The 21,985-nt window shown below is 39.6% G+C and overlaps 1 protein-coding gene across 3 annotated transcripts; it reads left to right on the forward strand.

Moving 5' to 3' along the window:
- Positions 1-341: 341 nt before the first annotated feature.
- LOC130040477 (E3 ubiquitin-protein ligase TRIM38-like) lies at positions 342-21,699 on the forward strand. 3 transcript variants are annotated; one of them, XM_056132587.1, is made up of 7 exons: positions 342-490; positions 1,333-1,862; positions 9,605-9,700; positions 12,615-12,845; positions 16,090-16,112; positions 16,213-16,325; positions 19,314-21,699. In XM_056132587.1, exons 2-7 carry the CDS (start codon positions 1,455-1,457, stop codon positions 19,568-19,570), a joined length of 1,128 nt encoding a protein of 375 aa, XP_055988562.1. In that variant the 5' UTR covers positions 342-490; positions 1,333-1,454; the 3' UTR covers positions 19,571-21,699. The 3 variants fall into 3 exon arrangements, with proteins under 3 accessions (XP_055988562.1, XP_055988563.1, XP_055988564.1); XM_056132588.1 differs by having other exon boundaries at positions 1,337-1,862; XM_056132589.1 differs by lacking the exon at positions 342-490 and adding an exon at positions 8,746-8,786 and having other exon boundaries at positions 1,737-1,862; positions 19,314-21,697.
- Positions 21,700-21,985: the final 286 nt, after the last annotated feature.

Below are 21,985 nucleotides of genomic sequence, written 5' to 3' on the forward strand. Positions count from 1 at the left end.
GTCTAAAGAGATAGTTCTTATAGTTAGACAAAGATGCTTTAACATGTAACTTTAGTTTAAAAAACACCATTAGTGATTGAGATATTACTGTCAGGTCAAAAAAGCATTTGTTTCGTACCTCATCCTGCCTCTATTTCCTCCCCACAAACAGTCAACATTGAAAATAGAGAAAAGATCCTCCCAAAGTTGTAACTATCTATATGGATGAAGGACAAAGTCCTGTGTTTCCTATTGGTCCCCGTGTTTCCATGTTAGGAACTCACTGGTGGACACCAAGGGTCATAATGCCAGGATCCACAGAAGCCTGTCATTCCTATCTGTTCTCACTGCTGACTTCCAGGTTTCTTCCATGACGATGGGCTCTAGTCATTCTGATCTTCCGGGAGACCAGGTTGTCCTGAAGAAGTGACAGTCACCTCTCTGTTTCTCAAGAACTCTGCTCTGAAGATAACCCCTTCTCCTCCCACCTCTTTCAATTCTCTGTCTTCAGGTCAGAGAGGCTTATGGGAAGGGCACACAGCTTCTTTAGGGTGTCAGTTGACCTTATTATCATTTGGAGCCTGGGTCTTTTTACCCATACTTTTTTATCATTATTTGCCATGGAAGTAAGTAGCAAGAACTGTGAACTAATGATCCAGTGCAGACAATTTTTTTTTTATGAATCCTATAAACTCTACCTAATTGCAATATCAGTTACAAGGAAATAAAGTAGTAGTGATGAGCTACCTTTTCACAGAATGGGAGTCTCACCCTCATTCCATGAGTTTCTCTTTCTTGCTCCATCCTTTCTGAGGGAGCCTGTCTTTTTCTCACTCTCACTGAGTCCCATGTCCAAAATATTTCTAGAAATGAAATGGAATCTTTGATCTGGTCTCATTTCACCACAGACTCAAGCAAATAATAAACAACTGAAATGCAATAATAGCAGTTAGATTCAAGGAATTAACATTAAATTTTATTTTATTTTATTTTAATTATACTCAGGGCTATAGTGATAGCACAGCAGGTAGGGTGTTTGCCTTGCACACAGCTGACCCAAGTTCGATTCCTCCGTCCCTCTCGGAGAGCGCAGCAAGCTATGGAGAGTATCCTGCCTGCATGGCAGAGCCTAGCAAGTTCCCCATGGCATAGTTGATATGCTAAAAACAGTAACAAGTCTCAAAATGGAGACGTTACTGGTGCCTGCTTGAGCAAATCAATGAACAACAAGACAACAGTGCTACAGTGCTTAATTATACTAAGTTTAATGGACCAAGTGTGATTGTGCCACAGTCATTCACAACACAGCTCCATAAAATAAATCTTCTCAATCCCAATCCATATCTCTCTCAGACAGATTTCAAGCTCAGAGGAGTCCCATAAACTCTAGTGGAGTGCATTTCTCAGACACTAGAAATTTCTGACTGCTTCATCCCTGCCTCTTGATCCAATATCGCAGCATTTCCAGGAAAGCCATGGCCTCAGCTACATTTATCAAGAAGTTGAGGGTGGAAGCTACCTGCCCCATCTGCCTGAAGCTGATGACTGAGCCTGTGAGCATTGACTGTGGGCACAGCTACTGCTGTGTATGCATAAAGGTTCTTACTCAGAATCAAAGCTCTGAAACATCATCTCCGGGAACATTTAATTGTCCCAAGTGTCGGAAACCTTTTCAAAGTGGTAGTCTCCGGCCCAACAAGCAGCTGAAAGGTATTATCGAAATCTTTAAGGAAATGAATCAGAACATGTGTAATGAACACGGAGAGCAGTTCCATCTGTTCTGTGAAAATGATGGTCAGCTCATCTGCTGGTGCTGTGAGCGGTCACCACAGCACAAAGGACACGGCACTGCTCCTGTTGAAGTTGCATGCCAAGTTTACAGGGTGAGTGTGGGGTCCAGAAAGCCTCCGAATAACCTCATCTGCAGTTGCTCTGGAATCTGTTTTATTTATTTGACAGAAATTATTTTCACTGTAGTATATGCTTCAGATGTGCTCTCTCACTTGCTGCAAAAGTGACTTGTCACAACATCCACACTAAAAAATGCTGAACTCCATCTGCCTCTATCCACTGATCAACTCCACCATCTAACTCCTCAAGGCATTTTTTGGTGCCTGTTAGCAATCTGTATGTCTTTTGTAGAGTAATCTGTATTTTAGGGTCAGAGAGATAGTACAGAAAGGAAGGTATCATTTTTCCTTACTCCAGTTCAAATCCCAGATATGTCACATGGTTCCCCAAGCACCACCAGAAGTGTGAACCAGGAGAATGCTCTGAACACTTATAAGTGGTGTCTGCAACAGTAGCAAAAGGGAGTAATCTGCCTTCACTTCTGTCCTTTTCAATGTTCTTCTTGGCAATGGTACTTGGAGTACTTTATGATTTTTTTTACAAATCTTGCTTATTAACATCTTGTTAGATATGGAGGTATGATAGTTTCTCCTTGTATGTTTTTGTTTCACTGACATTTTCTTTACCTTGGAGAAGTTTCTCTTTGATTCCACATACTCTCAAGTAATTTTTGCTTGTTTTTGTTTCCCTAGTTATTGAAATCAACTCTTCAAAGTTAATGTTGAAGCCGTGTTTGAATATTTTTATGTACTTTCCTCTTTGTGTTTTATGGCTTTAAGTTTTTAGTAAATTTTCAGGTAATTTTTGTATATGGTGTTAGGAGCAGTCATTTCTGGGTTTTGTAAATGGATATCTAATTTCCCCATCACTGTTTGTTGAAGAGACTTTCCTCTCTCCATTATATATGCCAGTATTATTGTTTATCACAATTGACCGTATTGTATGGCTTTATTTCTGGGTTCTTGGTTTTATTCCATTTATATGAGTGTATATGTCTGTGCATATTTTTTCTAATATTGTGTAATCTTAATGATCTTAGCCTTATAATATTGTTTTAGTTGGGAACAAGTATTTCCTATGTATCTTTCCTCAGAACTCCTTTGGCTATTTAGGGTATTTTGTGATTCTTACAAATTTTAGTTAATTTTTTTGGTGTCTTTGACACAGCTACTATAACTTTTATAGGTATTGTATAGAATCTTTGAATTACTTTGAGTAAGGTGGCCAGTTTAACAATGTTAATTTTTCCTATAGGTATATAGTAACATCTTTATATTTTTACCTCCTCTTATTTCTTAGATCAATGTATTAATAGACCTTACACAGGTCCTTGACCTCTTTTATTATGTTTATTCCTTGTTTCCATCTTTCTAAAGTACTTGATTTTGTGGCCACACCTGGTAACGCTCAGGGTTACTCCTGGCTTTTACATTCAGAATTACTCTTGATGGTTCTCAGAGAACCTTACAGGATACCAGAAATCAAATTCAGAGCAGCTGTGTAGGGGATGAGCACCCTACCAGCCCTAATTCCTTCAGGTGCAAAAGAAGTTTTTTTAAAGCTTCTCACAATACAGGTTTCAAAGCTATAAATTCCCTAAGTTGTTGTCTATCCATGAAGCTCTTATAGTTCGTTCAAATATGTGTGATAATCTAAGTGGATAAAGCAATCTTGGGTAAGTATTCATTTCACTGAGGTTTTGTACTATGTCCCTCCATTCTCTTCTGTCTCGTAGTCACGTTTCAAACATCGGTTGTAAGTCTTAAGGGCTTTCGATTCTACATAAGTTGCTTTTTTGATCTTGTTGATTTCAATATTCTGTCTCTAATTGTGGATTTTATCATTTTGAGGATCTAGTTTTCCTTGTTGAGAATATTTTCTTATCCATTGCCATTCTGGAGGATGTGATGGATCCATCAGGAGGTCGGAGGGCAGTCATCTTGGTCTTGTACTTGGCGAAGGACAGGCGGGCGTTACGAATACTTTTCCTGGCTTCTGCTGCATCTACCAGTACTTCTGCTCTTCTCTCTTTGAGGTCTTCCTTGATTGCATCTCTGCACTGCTTTGCATGCTCGGATGTTAGCTGGCAGTTGCCTGAGGCATGCGCCAAACCACGCTGGCGAATTAGCTCAAGAGTTTTCGAAGATTGGAGATTTTTTGTGGCTATCTCTCTCTTGGCGTTCCTCGCACATTCATGGAGGTGCTGAACCAGTTGATCGTATTCCTCGTCAATGTTGTCAACAATGGCATCTTCCCATGTTGCCGCAATAGTACCAAAGAGTTCCCAGTTGGTGGTCGTTCAGGGAGTTCTCTTTTTGAACTTTGCAGCCCTTTCTCCCTGCTCTGTGAAGTAGAATTTTGCACGAAGGAGACAGTGGTCCGATCCCGTTCGGAATTTTGGGACAACAGCGACATCGGTCAGGTAAAACCGTCGATTGAATATGATGTGGTCTATTTTGTTGTGGAATCGTCCACCGGGAGACTCCCATGTCCATCGTTTAGATTCTGCCTTCTGGAACTGTGAGTTACCATGGATGGTCTTGGTCGACATGATGAACTCAGACAGTCTCTCACCCTGTTCGTTCCATTCTAGGCCATGGGTCCCAATGTGAAGTTCTTCAGCTGATATTCTCGGTCCTATCTTGGCATTAAAATCACCCACAATGATTTTGTAGAAGGTGTGGTCTTCTTTATAGAACTTCTCCAGATCCATGTAGAACTTCTCAATTTCTCCTTCATCATAATTGGATCTTGGTGTGTAGACAACGAAGATAGAAACTGCAGGCAGTGAGCCGCATCTATTCAAATGTAAACGTCCGATTTGGGTTGTTAGGCATTCGAATGAATCAATGCTCTTGGCCAAGTTTGTGTTGACGAGGACACCGACGCCTCCGACACCTCTTTTATCGCATGTTCCGAGGAATAATTCTTCTCCAGTGTCGAAAACAGCATGGTGAGATTCATGCCTTCTTGTCTTGGTCAGACCAATGATGTCGTACTTGATCATTCGCGCTTGTACCATCAGGTCCTCGATGGATGCATCTGATGCTAGTGTACGTGCATTGAAAGTACAGACGATCATTTTTGTCTTCTTTCGTTGTGGCATCCTTGGTCGGCCTTGAGATTTTGTCGGCCTCTCCTTTCTCATCCTTCTCAGTGCTGCCATGAAGCCTTCAGGGTCAGGTGAATGAGACCAGTTGTAGTTACTGGTTTTGGCATATCAAATACACAACAAATAGCTTGCCAGGCTCTTCCATGTGGGCGGAATACTCTCGTTAGCTTGCCAGTCTTTCTGAGAGGGATAGAGGCTTTTGGGGCGACCTCTGATCACCCTTGTAGGTGTTACCATATTTGAACCCTATCAAATATGGTGCGACTATTCCGGAAGATGGGTATTTAGTGTCTTATGATGTGTCATAAGCGAAGCGGCCGCGCGGGTCCGGAAAGCGTCCTGGAGTGTGGCGACGGCTGGGTAGTGGAGGTAGTCCATGACTTCTACTCAAATCTCTTCGATAGCCATGTCCACTTGCCGACATACCAAATTCCACAGGATGGATATGTCGTTCCCAACGTCCTCCCTTCTGAAATCCGACACGCCATTTCGTTGGTAAAGAAACAAACAGCACCTGTCCCAGACAAGGTCAGACCTGAACACCTGAAAAACCTGCCGTCAGTACTCATCAATACACTGGCTCGGCTCTTCACTCGCTACCTGTCTGAATGCAAGGTTCCATCCCAATGGAAAACCAGCAGGACCGTACTACTGTTCAAGATGGGAGACATCCATGACATTGACAACTATCACCCGATCTGCCTATTGTCTGTCATCTACAAGTTGTTCACTCGAGTCATCCTAAATAGGATTGGCAGAACACTAGATGAAGGACAACCATGCGAACAAGCCGGGTTCCGCAAAGGATTCAGCACCATCGACCATATCCACATGATAACCAAGCTCATTGAGGTTTCTCGGGAGTTCAAGATGCGCTCTGTTTAACATTCATTGATTTAAAGAAGGCCTTTGATTCTGTTGAGACGGAAGCGGTCATTGAAGCCCTAGCCAGTCAGGGAATTCAAGCCCAATACATCAGGATGCTCCGTGAGCTGTATTGTGGATTCACTACCAGGATCTCACCATTCTACAAAGAAGTGATCGTTGATGTCAAGAGAGGGGTGCAGCAGGGTAATACCATTTCACCGAAACTCTTCAGTGCCACCCTCGAGAACATCATGCGACAACTGGAATGGGAAGGAATGGGAGTGAAGATAGATGGTCGGCAACTACACCACCTCCGCTTTGCTGATGACATTGTTTTAATAACACCAAACATCAGCCAAGCGGCACAAATGCTGGCTGACTTTGACCATGAGTGTGGAAAGGCAGGACTACAGCTGAATCTTACGAAGACAATGTTCATGAGAAACAGCCTCGTTCCTGATGCCCCATTCGCTCTCAACGGAACGACCATCTCCGAATGCAACAGCTATGTGTACCTAGGTCGAGAAGTCAACATGACAAATGACCTGGCACCCGAGCTGCGTAGAAGGAAGAAAGCGGCTTGGAACGCCTTCAAGAATGTTGAAGAAATAGCTAAGAGGACAAAGAACCTCCATCTCCGGGCACATCTCTTTGATTCCACTGTTCTTCCTGCATTAACATATGCCTCAGAGACCTGGGCCCTATGCAAACAAGATGAGAACGCTATTCAGGTCTCCCAAAGAAGAATAGAAAGAGCTATGCTTGGAATATCATGTTTCACTCGAATGAGAGAAAGAATCTGGAGTTCTGACATCCGTCGACGATCAAGAATCAGGGACGCTGTCTCTTTTGCCAAGGTGTCAAAAATCAGATGGGCTGGTCACGTAATGAGATTTAAAGACGACCACTGGACTAGAGCTGTTACTGACTGGATTCCACGGGATGTCAAAAGACTGCGTGGCCGCCCACCTACCAGATGGTCAGACTTCTTCGTCAAGATCATGAATGATCGGTTTGAGGCTCTTCATGTTGCCAGAGCAAACAGATGCCATGGGCTACACTAGCATGCGACAGGGACAAATGGAGATCTTACTGGTGCCCGTTCGAGCAAATCGATGACTAACATGAAATTAAGTGATTAAGTGATTAAGTGAGAATATTTTCATAGGGAACCTTCAGGCCTCTTGGATTTCAGTGCCTGTATTCCTCTACTCTAAGAAATTCCTATTAATGATTTCTTTACCTAATGTTTATTCATAAAATTTCCTTTTCTATTCTTCAGCAACTATGATGATTCATATATTCTTCCACAGCGGTAGGGCGCTTGCCTTGCACTCAGCCAACATGACCAACTCGAGTTCGATTCCTCCGCTCTTCTCGGAGAGCCCGGCAAGCTGCCGAGAGCATCTAGCCCACATGGCAGAGCCTGGCAAGCTACCCGTGATGTATTTGATATGCCAAACACAGTAACAACAAGTCTCATGATGGAGACGTTACTGGGCCCGCTCGAGCAAAGTGATGAACAACGGGAGGACCATGACTGTGACCATATTCATCCTATAGTGCCCTGGTGTAATGTTTACTTCCTTTTAACACTCAACAGGATTGTTTAGTAGCAGTTTCCTCCATCTCATCTTGAAGCTCCTTGATCTTATACTCAGCTGCATAATTTGGCTGCTATCAGCTTCTGTTATGGCTTTTTGCTTTTAATGTAACTTACCCTGCTCTTCATTTTGCCATTTCTGATTGGAGTTTTCTCATCTTGACTCTTAGACTTCCTTGGGCTTTGCTGCATACCTCTGCCACATATTCTTTGAGCTCATTAAACATCTTTATCATGGTGGCACTGGCAAAAAGTCACTGAGGATTTAGAGAGCTGGTTGTTGTTGTTTGTGCCTTCAAGGGTATTATTTCCACTCAGTGAACTGGGCAGGCCTTTACCATTGGTTTTCTAATGTTCTGGGGGAGTCTTTGTAGATAGATACCCTGGAAGGTGCTGAGGTATTAGGCTGGGGATTGCTCTCTTCTCTGCCTCTCATCACTGAATGACCTGAATTATAATTATGAGCAGTGTGTGATTTGCTGTGTATGTCTTTTGTGCAGTTACATAGGTGGCATGTGCTCTAGAAGCTGGGTGTGAGCCTGCTAATATAGCCCAGGTCAGGTGTAGAGGCTATTGGGACCTAGCCGGAAAGGAGGGTTCTGCCTCCCTTCCCAGAGTGGGTCCAGCGATGGCAGCCTGAGTCTGGTCTCAACTGCAATGGTGTCAATGCAAACAAAGTTCAGGTGCTGTCTAATAGCGTTTCTATCCTGCTTTTTAAAGCACTTTTTTTCATAAAAGAATATTGAATCTCATCATTTGTTTTCTTTCTCTCAATTGAAATATAGTTGTATGAATCTTATCTTTCTGTTGCTGTGATACAGTTTTTTTTTACTTTCTTATTCTCTCAATTGAAATGTAGTTGTATGAATCTCATCTTTTTTTTCATATGTTGAACAGCTAACAAGTACATGATATATGATCCTAACAGTGTACTCTATTGCATTTTTGGCATAGATATTTTTGACAATTTTTAGGTCTATGTTCAATGCTGGTGATTTATTTTATCTTTAGGTTTTCTTCTTGACTTATTTTCATATTAGAGTAGTGTTGTACTCAGAAACTGTGCATTCAAGTTCATCATTTCCTTGACTTTATTGGTATAATTTCAAAGGGTATTCAGATATCTTTGAATCTTTTATAGATCTCACTGTTGAAAGTTCTAGTAATGGAATTTCCTTTGGAATGAGAATTTTTTTTTCCATTTTTGGAGTGCATTCTAAAAGGACCCCCTCCTGAATAAATAGCAGTACTCCTCCATTTAAAAAGTTTAAAAAATAAAAGGACCCCCTCCCAATTACACGCAAGCTAATACTATATACCTGGATCATTCTAGGCACTCAGGATACTGTCTCAACCTTGTTAGAAGATGATGAGGTATGCAAACAAATAATTGAAGTCTGCCTGTATCCTTCATGTGGTAGAAAAGTCATTAGAGGTCGGAGTGTCCTATACTCAGGACTGATGACAAGGACACAGAAAACAAGGCTTGCTTGGCACCATGCCTAGGCCAGAGGGTGTGTAGAAAGAAAGATAATTGAAGACACAGGAGTAAAATTTAGGCCTTAAACCATGATCACGGTTGAGAGGATGAATCATACCTCAGAGGAGGACTGGGAATGGAATGTTTTTTATTGGTTAATAAGGACCAATTTTGACATGAGAAGATTATTCTGTTTCAATATAAACTAGAGCCATCAGTTTCTGAAGTTCACATAACTTCCACATGTATAGGGTGGGGTCATAGTTAAAGATGTAGAGGAGTTGTTAACTATTTAGAAATAAAAGCCTGTGAATGAAGTCTGGTGAGAGATTTAGATTAACATATTTTCAAAGGCACATATGATGATTGCTTTGACTGTGGTGGGAGAAAGAAGTGGGCATTGTCCTGCTGCCTCTTTCCTTAGTCTAATATGGGATTGAAGAATATGTTGTTCCCTTGGACAATTTACTTAATCCCATGCAAAGAATTGATTTCTATAACAGGAACAATGGTAAACATCTTACCAGCTTTGCAGTTTGCCACGGAGATCAACTGTGTTATTGGACTCATAATTGTCCACATGCTTTCTCTCAGCATCTAAAGGCTCAACAAATACTCAATGTTATTCTAATTATCTGAAAGCCTATGATTTATGGTATATGCTGTGAAGACTTTTCCAACTGAATAAACTAACACCCATTTTTTCCCACAGGAAAAGCTCCAGAGAGCAGTCACAAAACTGAAAAGCACAGAATCTAAATATATGCAGCTGAAGCTAGATACAACTCGGAAAATAAGTAGTTGGGAGGTGAGAGTTTGAAGCTTCTTGTGGTCAAACTACATGCCATCATCTTGTCTAAGAGTAGGTTGTGCTTGGTGAAAGCACTATAAAAGTACATTATTCAATAAATGGTCCAGATTGTTAAAAGTAATGTAGAAAGCATCACTTCCCTTTACTCCTTTGGTTATATGTATCTATTAAATTTTTGCTTCAAATTCTTCAACCTTGTGATAGTAATTATTTAGAATTCCCAATATCTGAGTTTACGAAGTAGAAATATTGTAGTCTACTTGAAAGATCCTTGACAGGATTCAAATTCTCAAACTTTGAATATACCTACCTGTTTTGAAGCCTCAACTGCATCATTTTGATGCATTTACCACAGGGCAGCATCTAACACTCAAGCTTTCCAGCTTCAGAGACCCACTGTTTGTGGACACTTAGAAAGAGATTCATTCTGATGAGATGCAATGAACTCAGTTTAATGAGGCTGTTAATGTGGAGAACCAGAACTACCATAAGAACATACAAAAGACAACTACAGTGTATGGGTCTCTGGTTCAGTAAATAACCAGACTCCCTATGAATGAAAAGAGATTTGTTTACAAATATATTGATATAGTACATTAGTCTGGAATATCATTGCACTGACCAGTGAGTCATTTTGGCTTTTTCATGGTGTCTTAAACCTCAGTCCTCACTCTTTATGTGCAAATCTCAAATATGATCTCTCAAAAGACAGCCCTTTGCTTTCATATCTGGGATCTTGATTGGTGGGAAGATCATCACAATCAAAAGTAAATAAATAAACACCTTTCACGAACACATGACTTGAACCTAAGCCTATTTCCCACTTAAAAATAAAAATTTTGCTCGTTTTTGCCCAAAAGCAGATGACTGGTTAAAGAAACTTTGGTACATTTACACAATGGAGTACTATGTAGCTATTAGAAAAGATGAAGTTATGAAATTTACATTCAAGTGGTACTACATGGAAAGTATCATGTTAAGCGAAATGAGTCAGAAAGAGCGGGATAGAAACAGAAAGATTGCATTCATCTGGGGAACATAAAGAAACAAAAAGGGAGACTAACACCCAGGAATGGCTGAGATTAGTACCAGTAATTTTGCTCCATGACTTGAAGGCCAGCCACATGTGCTAGGTGAAAAGGAAGCTCAGATAGAGAAGAAAGCACCAAATAAAGGGTGTTGTGAGAACACTCCCAGGGTGGGAGAAGCATGCTAAAAGTAGTCTATAGACCAAACATGATTGCCACTCAATGCCTTTCTTGCAAAACACAGTACCCAAAAGAAGAGAGAGAGAACAAGGGGGAATACCCTGCCACTGAGGCAGGGTGGGACGGGGGGGGGGGGGATGGGGGGTGGGGGGATGCTGGAACCCGTGGTGGTGGATGATGGGCACTGGTGGAGGGATGGGTACTTGATCATTGTATAACTAAAACCCAAGCACAAAATTTGTAAGTCTATAACTGTACCTCATGGTGTTTCACTAATAAAAAAAAGAAAAAAAATATTATCCTAAGTATTTTCTTATCCTAGGATAGGAAAATACTATCCTAACAAAAGATCGCATTTCATTTTGTTCTAGCTACATAAAAATTTAAGAATAGGGAAATATAAATTTAAAGAATATAGATTGGTATTTCCCTAATATACCAACCCTTACAGGAGCTGCTGGTTAACGGATGAAGCTGAGAGAAACTGGGGATAACTATTAAGGAGGAGGTAATTTTTAGAGAAAAGAAAACATACCAAAATTTTTATTGTGAGGACCACACATAAAAAACTAGTGCATTACAAATGTATAATGATATATTTTGAATTGTATCAAAATAAATTGAATAAACTTTTATTTTATGTGTTTAAAAAATTTTATTCATTTATTAATTTCATAAACATTGTAATACTTTCTGAAATGGAAAGTTAAAATGAATATTAAAGTTTAGTCCCCACCCCTACCAGATAAAATCTGTGTCCTATAGATCATTTTGTTTTAGAAATTTTCACACATTAAGGTGGTGAGTTGAATCCAGGGTTGATATTTCTAGTATTTATGATTAGAATCTGCCAACTGGGCCTCTCCCTGGTGAGACTCATGAACTCGCCAGGGTGGTCATCCTTACTCCAGTTGTGATGTCTCAGCTGGAAACTTCAATAAGGTTCAAGAAGAAACTTCAGGGGTTTCTTGAACCAAAAGTTTATCTGAAACACAGGAACACATGTTTATTTCAAAATAAAAATTCATATTTATTTTTATAACTCATATTTCATTTACTTTGGCCAAGCTCTATTCTGCACTTTATTCATACTACCTATACCAGCTTCTTGGTGTACAGAAGAAATTTTACCAGAAAATTAGATCTAATTCTGATGACCTTATCTACCTGTGAATTTCTTCTTCCCAGGCATAACTAGTGAAGGAAACATGGATAACTCTTCAGGCTACATCACCCTAACTGAGGAAATTTGTGTGTGTATGAGTGTCTGCATGCATGTGTCTAAGCATAACATAAAATCACCATATTACCCTTTAGAGTGGACAGCTCTGTAACAGTGTTTGTACATATGCTTGTGCATCCATTGCCTTTATCCACCTGCAAAACTTGTTCATCATCCAAACTAAACCTCTCTTCCTATTCCTAATTTTTCTTCCTCCTGTTTTCTAGTATTCACTGTCTCTATGAATATGACTTATTTCATAAAAGCAGATTTTTATAACATTGGCTTTCTGCTTCTGAGTTACTTGTTTTGCTCACTGTCTTGCTGATTGATCCATGTTGCACTCTGCATCAAATATTCCTTATTTATTTCCACTGAATAAGTTTCAGCTGCTTCTGTGTGTGACTCATATTGGATATGAATCTATCCATTAATGAACATTTGGGTGTACTCACTTTCTGAGCACTTTTTTACCTTATAGGAGAAAATAAAGCATGAGAAAGAAAGAATCAATTCTGAATTTAAACAACTTCACAGTTTCATGCACCTGGCAGAGGAGTATTATATGCATAGTCTAGAGAAAGAAAAAGAACAGAAGCTCATCAGACTGAAGAACAATGTAGCCCATCTGGACAACAAAGTAGAAGAACTCAAGAACAACATCCTGGAACTGGACAAGAAATGTCAGGACTCAGCGCAGACTTTGCTGCAGGTGAGTCTGAGCACTTGTAGGAAACAGAGATGTCTTATTCCCATGCTACTGAGAACAGAGGGTAAGAAATATGGAAGATTCACGAGGTCTACTTCCTCAGTTCAGACTCCTCCTTTTAACTCACTGTGTGCAGCGCGACACCCTGTAGTTCTACTAAGATGAATGAACTGTTGAATTTCAATTTTCTTATTTTGAGTAGTATCTCATTGTATGTGTACCACAATTTCTTTATCCACAATGTGTTATTGGGGTATTTGGAATGATTCTAATTCTTGGCCAATGTAAATAGTACTATAATAAACACAGAGAAAGCAAATACCTTTGAAAATTATGAAAATTAATGTAAATTTATGTAGTTGTGGTCTTGAAATGATCCTCAGAACAGGAAACTTTAGATTTTATGAGAGCTCAATTCTTATTTTTGGTGGTCTCCTATGATATTGTGATTCTATGTACTCTTTTCATATCAAGGCAACTGTGTATTTATAAAAGATGCCATTGTTTCTCTGCTTTCCCCCATTTTATATTTTCATTATCTACTGTTTCCGAGTAGGATCTCTTTGTTTTTTAAATAAGACCCTGTAGTGGTTTTAATAAATTGGTTAAATGGTAATGAATTTCTTTAGTTTTAGTTTTGTTTTCTTTAATGCTTTCAAGTTTAAATGATGACAAATGATAGAGTATTCTTATTGGGATGTTTGTTTCATTCAAATTGTTCCTTGTGTCAAACAATACTAATCAAGAGTTTTCATTTGAATCTTTTGGTGGTTCTTTGTATACAAGTTTCATTTGTATCTTGGTGCTCTTGCAATCCTATTTCTATGTTTTGCTTTTATCATTTTAATTACAGCATGTCTTAGCACAGCGGGTAGGGCGTTCACCTTACACGCGGCCAACATGGCCGACCCGAGTTCGATTCCTCCGCCCCTCTCGGAGAGCCTGGCAAGCTACCGAGAGTATCTGATATGCCAGACACAGTAACAACAAAGTCTCCAATGGAGACGTTACTGGGCCCGCTCGAGCAAAATCGACAATCAACGGGAGGGCCTTTACCTTTACCTTACCTTACCTTAGAGTTCTTTGATCTGGGTTACTTTTATTTAGAACACCTTAGTTCTATTAGAACTATTAATATATTGGATCTGGATGTGGGAGTCAGTACTCAGAATGGGGTAGTTATCAGCCACAATTTCATTTCTTTTTCTATTTTTTCAGTGATGCAAGGTAGTTTTTATTCAAACTTACAGGAGCGATAGCACAGTGGGTAGGGCATTTGCCTTGCACACAGCCAACATGGCCGACCCGAGTTCGATTCCTCCGCCCCTCTCGGAGAGCCCGGCAACCTACCGAGAGTGTCTCGCCCCCACGGCAGAGCCTGGCAAGCCACCCGTGATGTATTCGATATGCCAAACACAGTAACAACAAAGTCTCCAATGGAGACGTTACTGGGCCCGCTCGAGCAAATCGACGAACAATGGGAGAACAGTGACATACTGGAAAGATATGAGAGCACAGAAAGAGGATACATCTGTTCAAGAAAGAACATAGAAGCAAAGAATATACAGAGACAAGTGAGATATGTGTTCAAAGTGTTCAACGGAGAACATGGCCTTGATGAGCAAGAGATAGCTATAATTTTTTGAAACACTTGTTCCCCATTCTCACTTTCCTTTTCTTCAGCGACTACTTTTTTGTTTTTGTTGTTTGTTTTGGGGCCACAATTGGCACTCAATCCTTGCTTCTGTCTGTGTTCTCAGGGATCACTCCTGGGGTGCCAGGGATCAAACCAGTGTAGGTGATGTGCAAGGCAAACATCCTACCCACTCTACCATCACTCCAGCTTCATCAAGGCCTCCTTGAATTTGATTGCTGTTCCTCTTATAATTAGCCCATAATGCTCTCATATACCTTTCATATTTTTTTCTTCTACTTAATTGATAGCTTTCTAAATCTTATTTTCTTATTTGATTTGTTCTTTGACATCTGTCACCCAGTTGCTGGAACCTCCAAAGAAGTTTTAAATTTATTTAAGTTCAGATACTCCCTGACTAATACTTTGTTTTGCTTTGTTGATTACCTTTTCTATTGCTTTCCTTTATTCATTCAACCTTATGATTTTTACTTTGAAGTTCTCAACTCAGAAAATGAGCAAAAATTCTCTTGGTTGCTTGGGAACTTTTTAGATGTTCACCCATTAATTTGCATTTACTCCTTTTTAGATGTTTACCCATTAATTTGGATTTACTTCTTCCTCTTCTTTATTGTGTCTCCTGAGCTGTGAGAGTTCTAGTTTTGTGCATTTACGGTAGCAAATATAAGGCTCGATTATATCCACCATTACCACAGAGAACCTCTGGGGCTAAGTTTGTGCTGCAACCAGTCACTACCAAGACTTTGCCGTACTCAGCAGCACTGTCCCTTGAGCTTCATAGTTTGAGTGACTCACCATGCCCCTGCTCTCAGTCCTTCAGTGTAGGCACTAGTGCACATCAGAACCATAAACCATACTTCCTTATTTCTTGCACCAAATGTGCTCTGTATCAGAATCTCTGCATCAGATGCACTATGTGTGTGTGTGGGGGGGGGGGGTTAGGGGGGTAGGAGACTGGGGGTGGAGATATGGAGAGAGTGGGGTTCTCAGGGGTATAGTATGGTCTTTGTAGTCATCTCAGACAGGCAACTGAGCTGCCTTAACCACATCTCCATACTCACTGTTTTATTCCCCTGGCCCTGACAAAAACTCAGCTTCCTTCATCATGTGGTGCCTGTTATCAGTAGCTAAGCATTTCAGTCACTGGGACTCTGGATGGACTCAGGACTTTATGTAAGCAGTGTCCAATATGAACTCACTCTAAGGAAATCACATCATTGAAAGGAAGTGGTACCCTGGGCATCCTTCTGAGCACTTTCCCAATAGCCATAGGTTGGTGTGTTTTCAGACAGCACAATATCAGTGAGGAAATCAGAGAGGTTGATAAACAAGTAGTCATGTGCATCCCCAAGGGGCTCAGGATGGAATCATCTTATTAGAAATCCATCAATGTCTATGGTTAGGGGTTCAGTGGTGTGCCTCAACACGAATGAATTTACCCTGTATGTGTGAGGCCTTGGCTCCATTCCCACCCATGGGGTTACGTTCCTTTCTTTCCTGGAAGGAGTGTTTATAGAGAACTTCCCTGCATATACTATGCTTTATGAAGGTCAGATGTTCCTGCACTCACCTTTTTTCATGTTTTCTCTACAGGGTATAAAAGACACCCTGAGCAGGTGAGTGTCCATGGAAACAGTGTGGGCCATGGAGGGGCATGGACATAGACACATGGATGGAAGGAGCCACTGAAGAAACCTCTTTTTGCTGTTATTCTAGGGTCTCAGCTATCAATCTAGAAACACCAGAGGATGTTTCTTTGGAACTGCATACTGTGCGCAGTGTCTCTGAGCTTCACTTAAGTGTGAGAAAAATTTTTAAGCGCCACCAAGGTATGTTGATTTAAGAATCCCTTGTTAATATTTTATTTAACTCTCAGTGTAATGCAGTAAAGGTAGGTGATTATTATGCAATGGAGTGCAAGTGATGTAAGGACCTTGACCTAGTAACACATTTTACTAATACCAAAGCTGAGCTCTCTTTTTCTATAATTCTCTTTAATAATTATTTTCTATCTTTCTGTAATCTCTTATAAAACCCAATATTCAAGGAAAGACAAAGTTTTTTTTAAATGCTTTTCTCTAAGATCAAACCAAGCATCAGAGAGAAAGCTCAATGGGCCGAGTGCATGCTTCATGTTCAGAATATAGAGGTAGTCCCATCACTGAAGCTCCTATTCATGGTACCCTAGGGCCTTGTACTGATCAACTGGCCCAGGTGGCCTGGAATGACTCGGCCCCTGCACCTGTTTGGCAGTCCCTCCCCCAAAATTCTGTCTTAGCAGGTGTGCATTTTTGCATGTATGAGTGTTATTCAATTTTACGGATGTTCATAATATGTTTGAAAAAGCTTTCTATTTCTAATATTTAAAAGGTTTGAATTACTCTCTCAATGATTTGTCTTTAAAAACCTTGTATTAGCATCAAAAAAAGAAGTATATATGGTATACAATTTGTATTTTTTTTTAAAAAAAATTATATGTATTTATTTGAGTTTTTAAAAAATAAATTCTGAAGTCACACCTGACTTTCTTTGCCTTTTGCTTTTCCTTGGCTTTATATTCAATGATCACTTCTGGCAGTGCTCAGTGAACTATATGTGATACAGGAAATCTAACCTGGGACAGCCCAGTTTGAGGCAAGCATCTTAATCACTATTGTATCTTTCTGGCTCTATTTAATACTTTTTTTTAAACTTTCTTCACATTGACACTTTGGATTTTTCACAATAGTTTAAGTAATAGCAACTGAAACCCAACTTATTTCTGAGTCAGACTTATGATAAGAATTGGTTGGAGAGAATCTTTACAATGAAGGGATTATTTATAAAGATGAGAAGTAGGATAGAGAACAAGGCGTAGTCAGTCCTGCACCCAAGGCAGGAGCGGGTAGACAACCATCATTGTCCTGGGCCTCAAGTGGCAGGTAGAGGATGCTGTACGGGTGGGAGAGTGTGACAGGGGAGAGGAATGCAGAGCCTGCCAGTCAGCATGGGAGGGCCATGTGTCCTTCACACTGCTACTCAGTTGCTTTGTGCCCCAGGGCCTTCTCCTCTGCTTCCTGTTAGCTGAAATAAGCAGAGATAGGGAAGAGAGCACTGGTGATGCGTCCACAGCGGTCAGTCTTTCAGGGAGAGAACCAAGTGGGAAAAGTGGGTAAAGAAAAACAGGGATTTGAGGAACACTGAGAACATCCAGCACAAGAAGTATTTTGCATAGCGGATTTAAGTTACCTGGAAAAAAAGTCCAACACCCTGTGCTTAGCCTGGTAACCCAGTGAGTGGTTGACTCTTTTTTGAGTGGTTACAAGAGTGGTTAACATCCTTGTGCTCAGAGCCATAATACACCTGCTTTGATGTTTGTCTTGTACCCGGCAATCCTTGGTTCGATCACCTGGTCCTTTGAGTACCATCAGAAGTAATGCTGAGTTAGAGCCAGGAGTCACTCCTGAGCATTGCCGGGTATGGCCCCCAAAAAACATAATAGAAAATATTCTATTGATACATTTAACTTTAAATTTTTGATTTTACAGTCAAAGTCACACTTAAATTTATCATATATTTTACTATTTTATTCAAGGATGATTTTATAGCTTTCATGTATATTGACCCTAGGTTTATTAAATTTTGATAATTTCTATAAATTCCTTTTATCTAACTTAAGAAATTACAGTAAGCTCTAATACCCATGGAGCTCAATAATTTTGTGACCTGGGAGAATTCTAGGTCTTTAATCACAATCTATGAATTTAGTTGTCTTTTTTAACTTTTCTAATATAGAATTTGTAGTTTTTAGTTAGAGATGGAATTGTCTTATTTCTGTTTCAATGTTACACGATTTCTCAAGAGAAAAATGGGTCTTAGAAATGACAGAACCCATGTAAATTCTGATTGGTTCTATTCCTAGGTTTTTTAAACTAGAGATAAGGATGATGGTTATATTATTACTAGAAATTCTCAGATACTTCCCATTAATGAGACATTTTAATAACAATTATTTAGTTCACTCAGTCTTCCTCAACAGTTTCTAGTGACTCACATAGAGATTACACAGATTTTGAAAACTGAAACTCAACATGACTCTTAGACAATAAGAACAGAACTTTGGTTTGAATATAGGTTAGCTTTATTTTATAAAATACTCTAAATATTAACACATGTTAGGAAGAACACTGACAGTGGTGGTGGGTTTGGAGTTAAGCACTGAATGCCAAAAGCTGTTATGCTTAGCTCAATAAACTGCAATGAATAAAGAAAAAGGTTTTTTTCCTTTAAGAAGCAAGTGTGTGGGCCATACTGTGTAGACTATTTGCCTTGCACGTGGCCAACCCAGTTTTGACCTTAGGAATCCCATCTGACCCCCAAGCACAACCAGGAGTCTTTCCTGAGTGCAGAACCAGTAATAACTCCTAAGTGTCATCGGACATGACCCAAAAAAGCAAAAATAAACAAATAAAAAGAAAAAGAAGAAAAAGCAAGTCTGGTGGAGAAGAGACAGGGATAGAACACCCATAATTTGGTTCCCCAATCCCACCTTGAGTGACCCCTAAGTGTAGAGCCAGGACTAAGCCTCAGTACTGCTGAACATGGCCTCCAAACAAAAACCAAACATACAGAGTAACTCTTTTGAAGCTAGACCATAGTACAATGATAAAGTGCTTGCCTGGCACACCACCAAATCCAAAGCATCCCAAAGAGTACACTGCCAGCAATTCTTCCTAAGCACAGTAGTAAGCCCTGGCTCTGCCTTGTGTGGCCTCTGCTCAAAAAAAAAATTAAAAAATCAAATTCAGTCTTTTGTCTTTTTTTCTCTTTTTTTGCAGTCAATGTGTCTTCAGATCCAGATACTATTAATCAAAAGATATTCATTGGTGATCCTGTCCGCCCCTGCAACATCCTCCAGCACCACACCCAGTCTGCAACCTGTCCCAGACCACAACGCACTGAAGATAGAAGTTATTCACAGACACATGCAGAGAACCAAATCAAACACCTGGAAGTTAAACAACTCAATGTTGAACAACGAGTGGGTCAGGAAGGAAGTCAAGGAAGAAATGAAAAAATATCTGGAAACCAATGAGAATGAAGACACGAGCTACCCGAACCTTCAGGACGCAGCTAAAGCTGTGATAAGGGGAAAATTTATAGATCTGCAAGCATTCATCAGGAAGAAAGAAAGGGCCCACATAAATAACATAACTTCACAGCTCAAGATCTTAGGAAAGAACCAGCAAAAGGAGCCCAAACAAGGCAGAAGGAAAGAAAGAACAATAGCGGAAATTAATGACACGGAAACACACACACAAAAAAAAAACCAATCCGAAAGATCAATGAAACCAAGAGCTGGTTCTTTGAGAAAATTAACAAGATTGATAAACCACTAGCAAGACTCACAAAGAAAGAGAGAGAGAGAGAACCCTAATAAGCCGAATCAGAAATGAAAGTGGGGACATCACAACAGAAAGCAAAAAAATGCAAAAGATCATCAGAGTCTACTTTGAAAGTCTGTGTGCCAGGAAACAAGAGAACCTAGAAGAAATTGGATAAATTCCTGGATTCCTATAATCTCTCAAATTTGAACCAAGAAGATATATTCAGGAATACCTGAATATATCTATAAATAGCAAAAAAATTGAAACTGTAATAAAAAGTATTCCCCAAAACAAAAGCCCAGGTCCAGTTGGATTCACTAGCAAATTTTTACAAACATTTAAAAAGGACCTATTGCAAGTTCTTCTCAAGCTTTTCCAGGAAATTGAAGAAACAGAAACTCTTTGATGCAGTTTCTAAGAGGCACATATATCCTTAATACCAAAAGAAACCAAAAGAAACAAAGACACCACAAAAAGAGAAAACTACAGAAAGATATTCCTGATGAACACGGATGCAAAGATCCTTAACAAAATATTAGCAAATAGAATCCAACAACTCATCAAACAGTTCGTAAAACATGACCAAGTGGAATTCACCCCAGGGATGCAAAGATGGTTTAATATTCGGAAATCAATCAACATAATACATCATATCAAGAAAAGAAAAGATAAAACCATTTGATCATATCAATAGATGTAGAAAAAGCATTTGACAAGATTCAGCCCAGTTTATGATGAAATCTCTCACCAAAATGGGTTGTGAAGGTTCTTTCCTCAATATAGTCACAGCCATCTACCATAAACATACCACAAGTATTATCCTCAATGGGGAAAAACGAAGAGACTTCCCTCTAAGATCAGGGACAAGACAAGGATGCCCACTCTCACCACCTCTGTTAAATATAGTACTAGAAGTACTAGCAATAGCGATTAGGCAATAAAAATATATTAAGGGTATCAGATAGAAAAGGAAGAAATCAAGCGCTCACTATTCGCAGATGATATGACATTATGACCCTTAAAGCCTCTACCTAGAAACTCCTAGAAACAACAGACTTTCATAGTAAAGTCACAGGCTATAAAATCAATATACAAAAGTTCATGGCTTTCTTATATGCAAACAATGAGAGAGAGATGAATGTGATATGAAAAAAGCAATTTCGTTTACAATTATGCCTCAGAAAATCAAGTAACTCGAGATCTGCTTAACTAAAAATGTAAAGGACCTGTACAAAGAAAACTACAAAATGCTACTTCATGAAATAAAAGAGGACACAAGAAAATGGAAACATATCCCCTGCTCATAGATTGGGAAGAATTAACATTGCCAAAATGGCAGTAGGCCCCAAAGCATTATGTAGATTCAATGAGATCCCTATAAGGATACCCATGAAATTCTTCAAATAAATGGATGTAACACTCCTGAAGTTCATATGGAACAACAAATCCCCATGAATAACTAAAGCAATTCTTGGGAAAAAGAAGATGGGAGGTATCACCTTCACCAACCTCAAAATCTACTACAAAGTGGTAATAATTAAAACAACATGGTACTGGAACAAAGGCAGAGTCGCAGACCAATGAAACAGGGTTGAATATCCTTACACACACCCTCAAATATATGATCATATAATCTTTGATAATGGAGCAAGAAATGTGAAGTGGAACATGGAAAACCTCTTTAACAAATGGTGCTGGCAAAACTGGACAGCTACATGCAAAAAAACTGGGCTAAAACTCTATATAACACCGTACACAAAAGTCAGATAAAAATGGATTAAAGACCACAACATCAGACAAGATTCCATCAGGTACACTGAAGACAAGGTTGGCAAAACCCTCAACGATACTAAAGCTAAAGGTATCGTCAAAGATGACAAGCCAATCACCAAGCAAGTGGAAACAGACATAAACAAATGGGACTATCTTGAACTGAAATGCTTCTGTACCTCAAAAGATAGAGTGTATACACGAAGACAGAGACAGTATACAGAATGGGAAAGGATATTCACTCATCAGATAAGGGTTGATATCAAGGAAATACAAAGCACGGATTGAATTCTACAAAAAGAAAACATCCAACCCCATCAGAAAATGGGGTGATGAAATGAACAGAAATTTTC

This window comes from Sorex fumeus, unplaced genomic scaffold (genome assembly GCF_029834395.1).
Source record: "Sorex fumeus unplaced genomic scaffold, SorFum_2.1 ptg000094l, whole genome shotgun sequence".
In the NCBI taxonomy this organism is placed as follows: Eukaryota; Metazoa; Chordata; class Mammalia; order Eulipotyphla; family Soricidae; genus Sorex; species Sorex fumeus.

Coding starts and splice junctions, on each gene's coding strand:
- LOC130040477 (XM_056132587.1), top strand. CDS start 1,455: ATGGCCTCAGCTACATTTATCAAGAAGTTGAGGGTGGAAGCTACCTGC. Junction 1,863..9,604: donor TTGCATGCCAAGTTTACAGG/GTGAGTGTGGGG, acceptor TTTTTCCCACAG/GAAAAGCTCCAGAGAGCAGT. Junction 16,113..16,212: donor ATAAAAGACACCCTGAGCAG/GTGAGTGTCCAT, acceptor CTGTTATTCTAG/GGTCTCAGCTATCAATCTAG.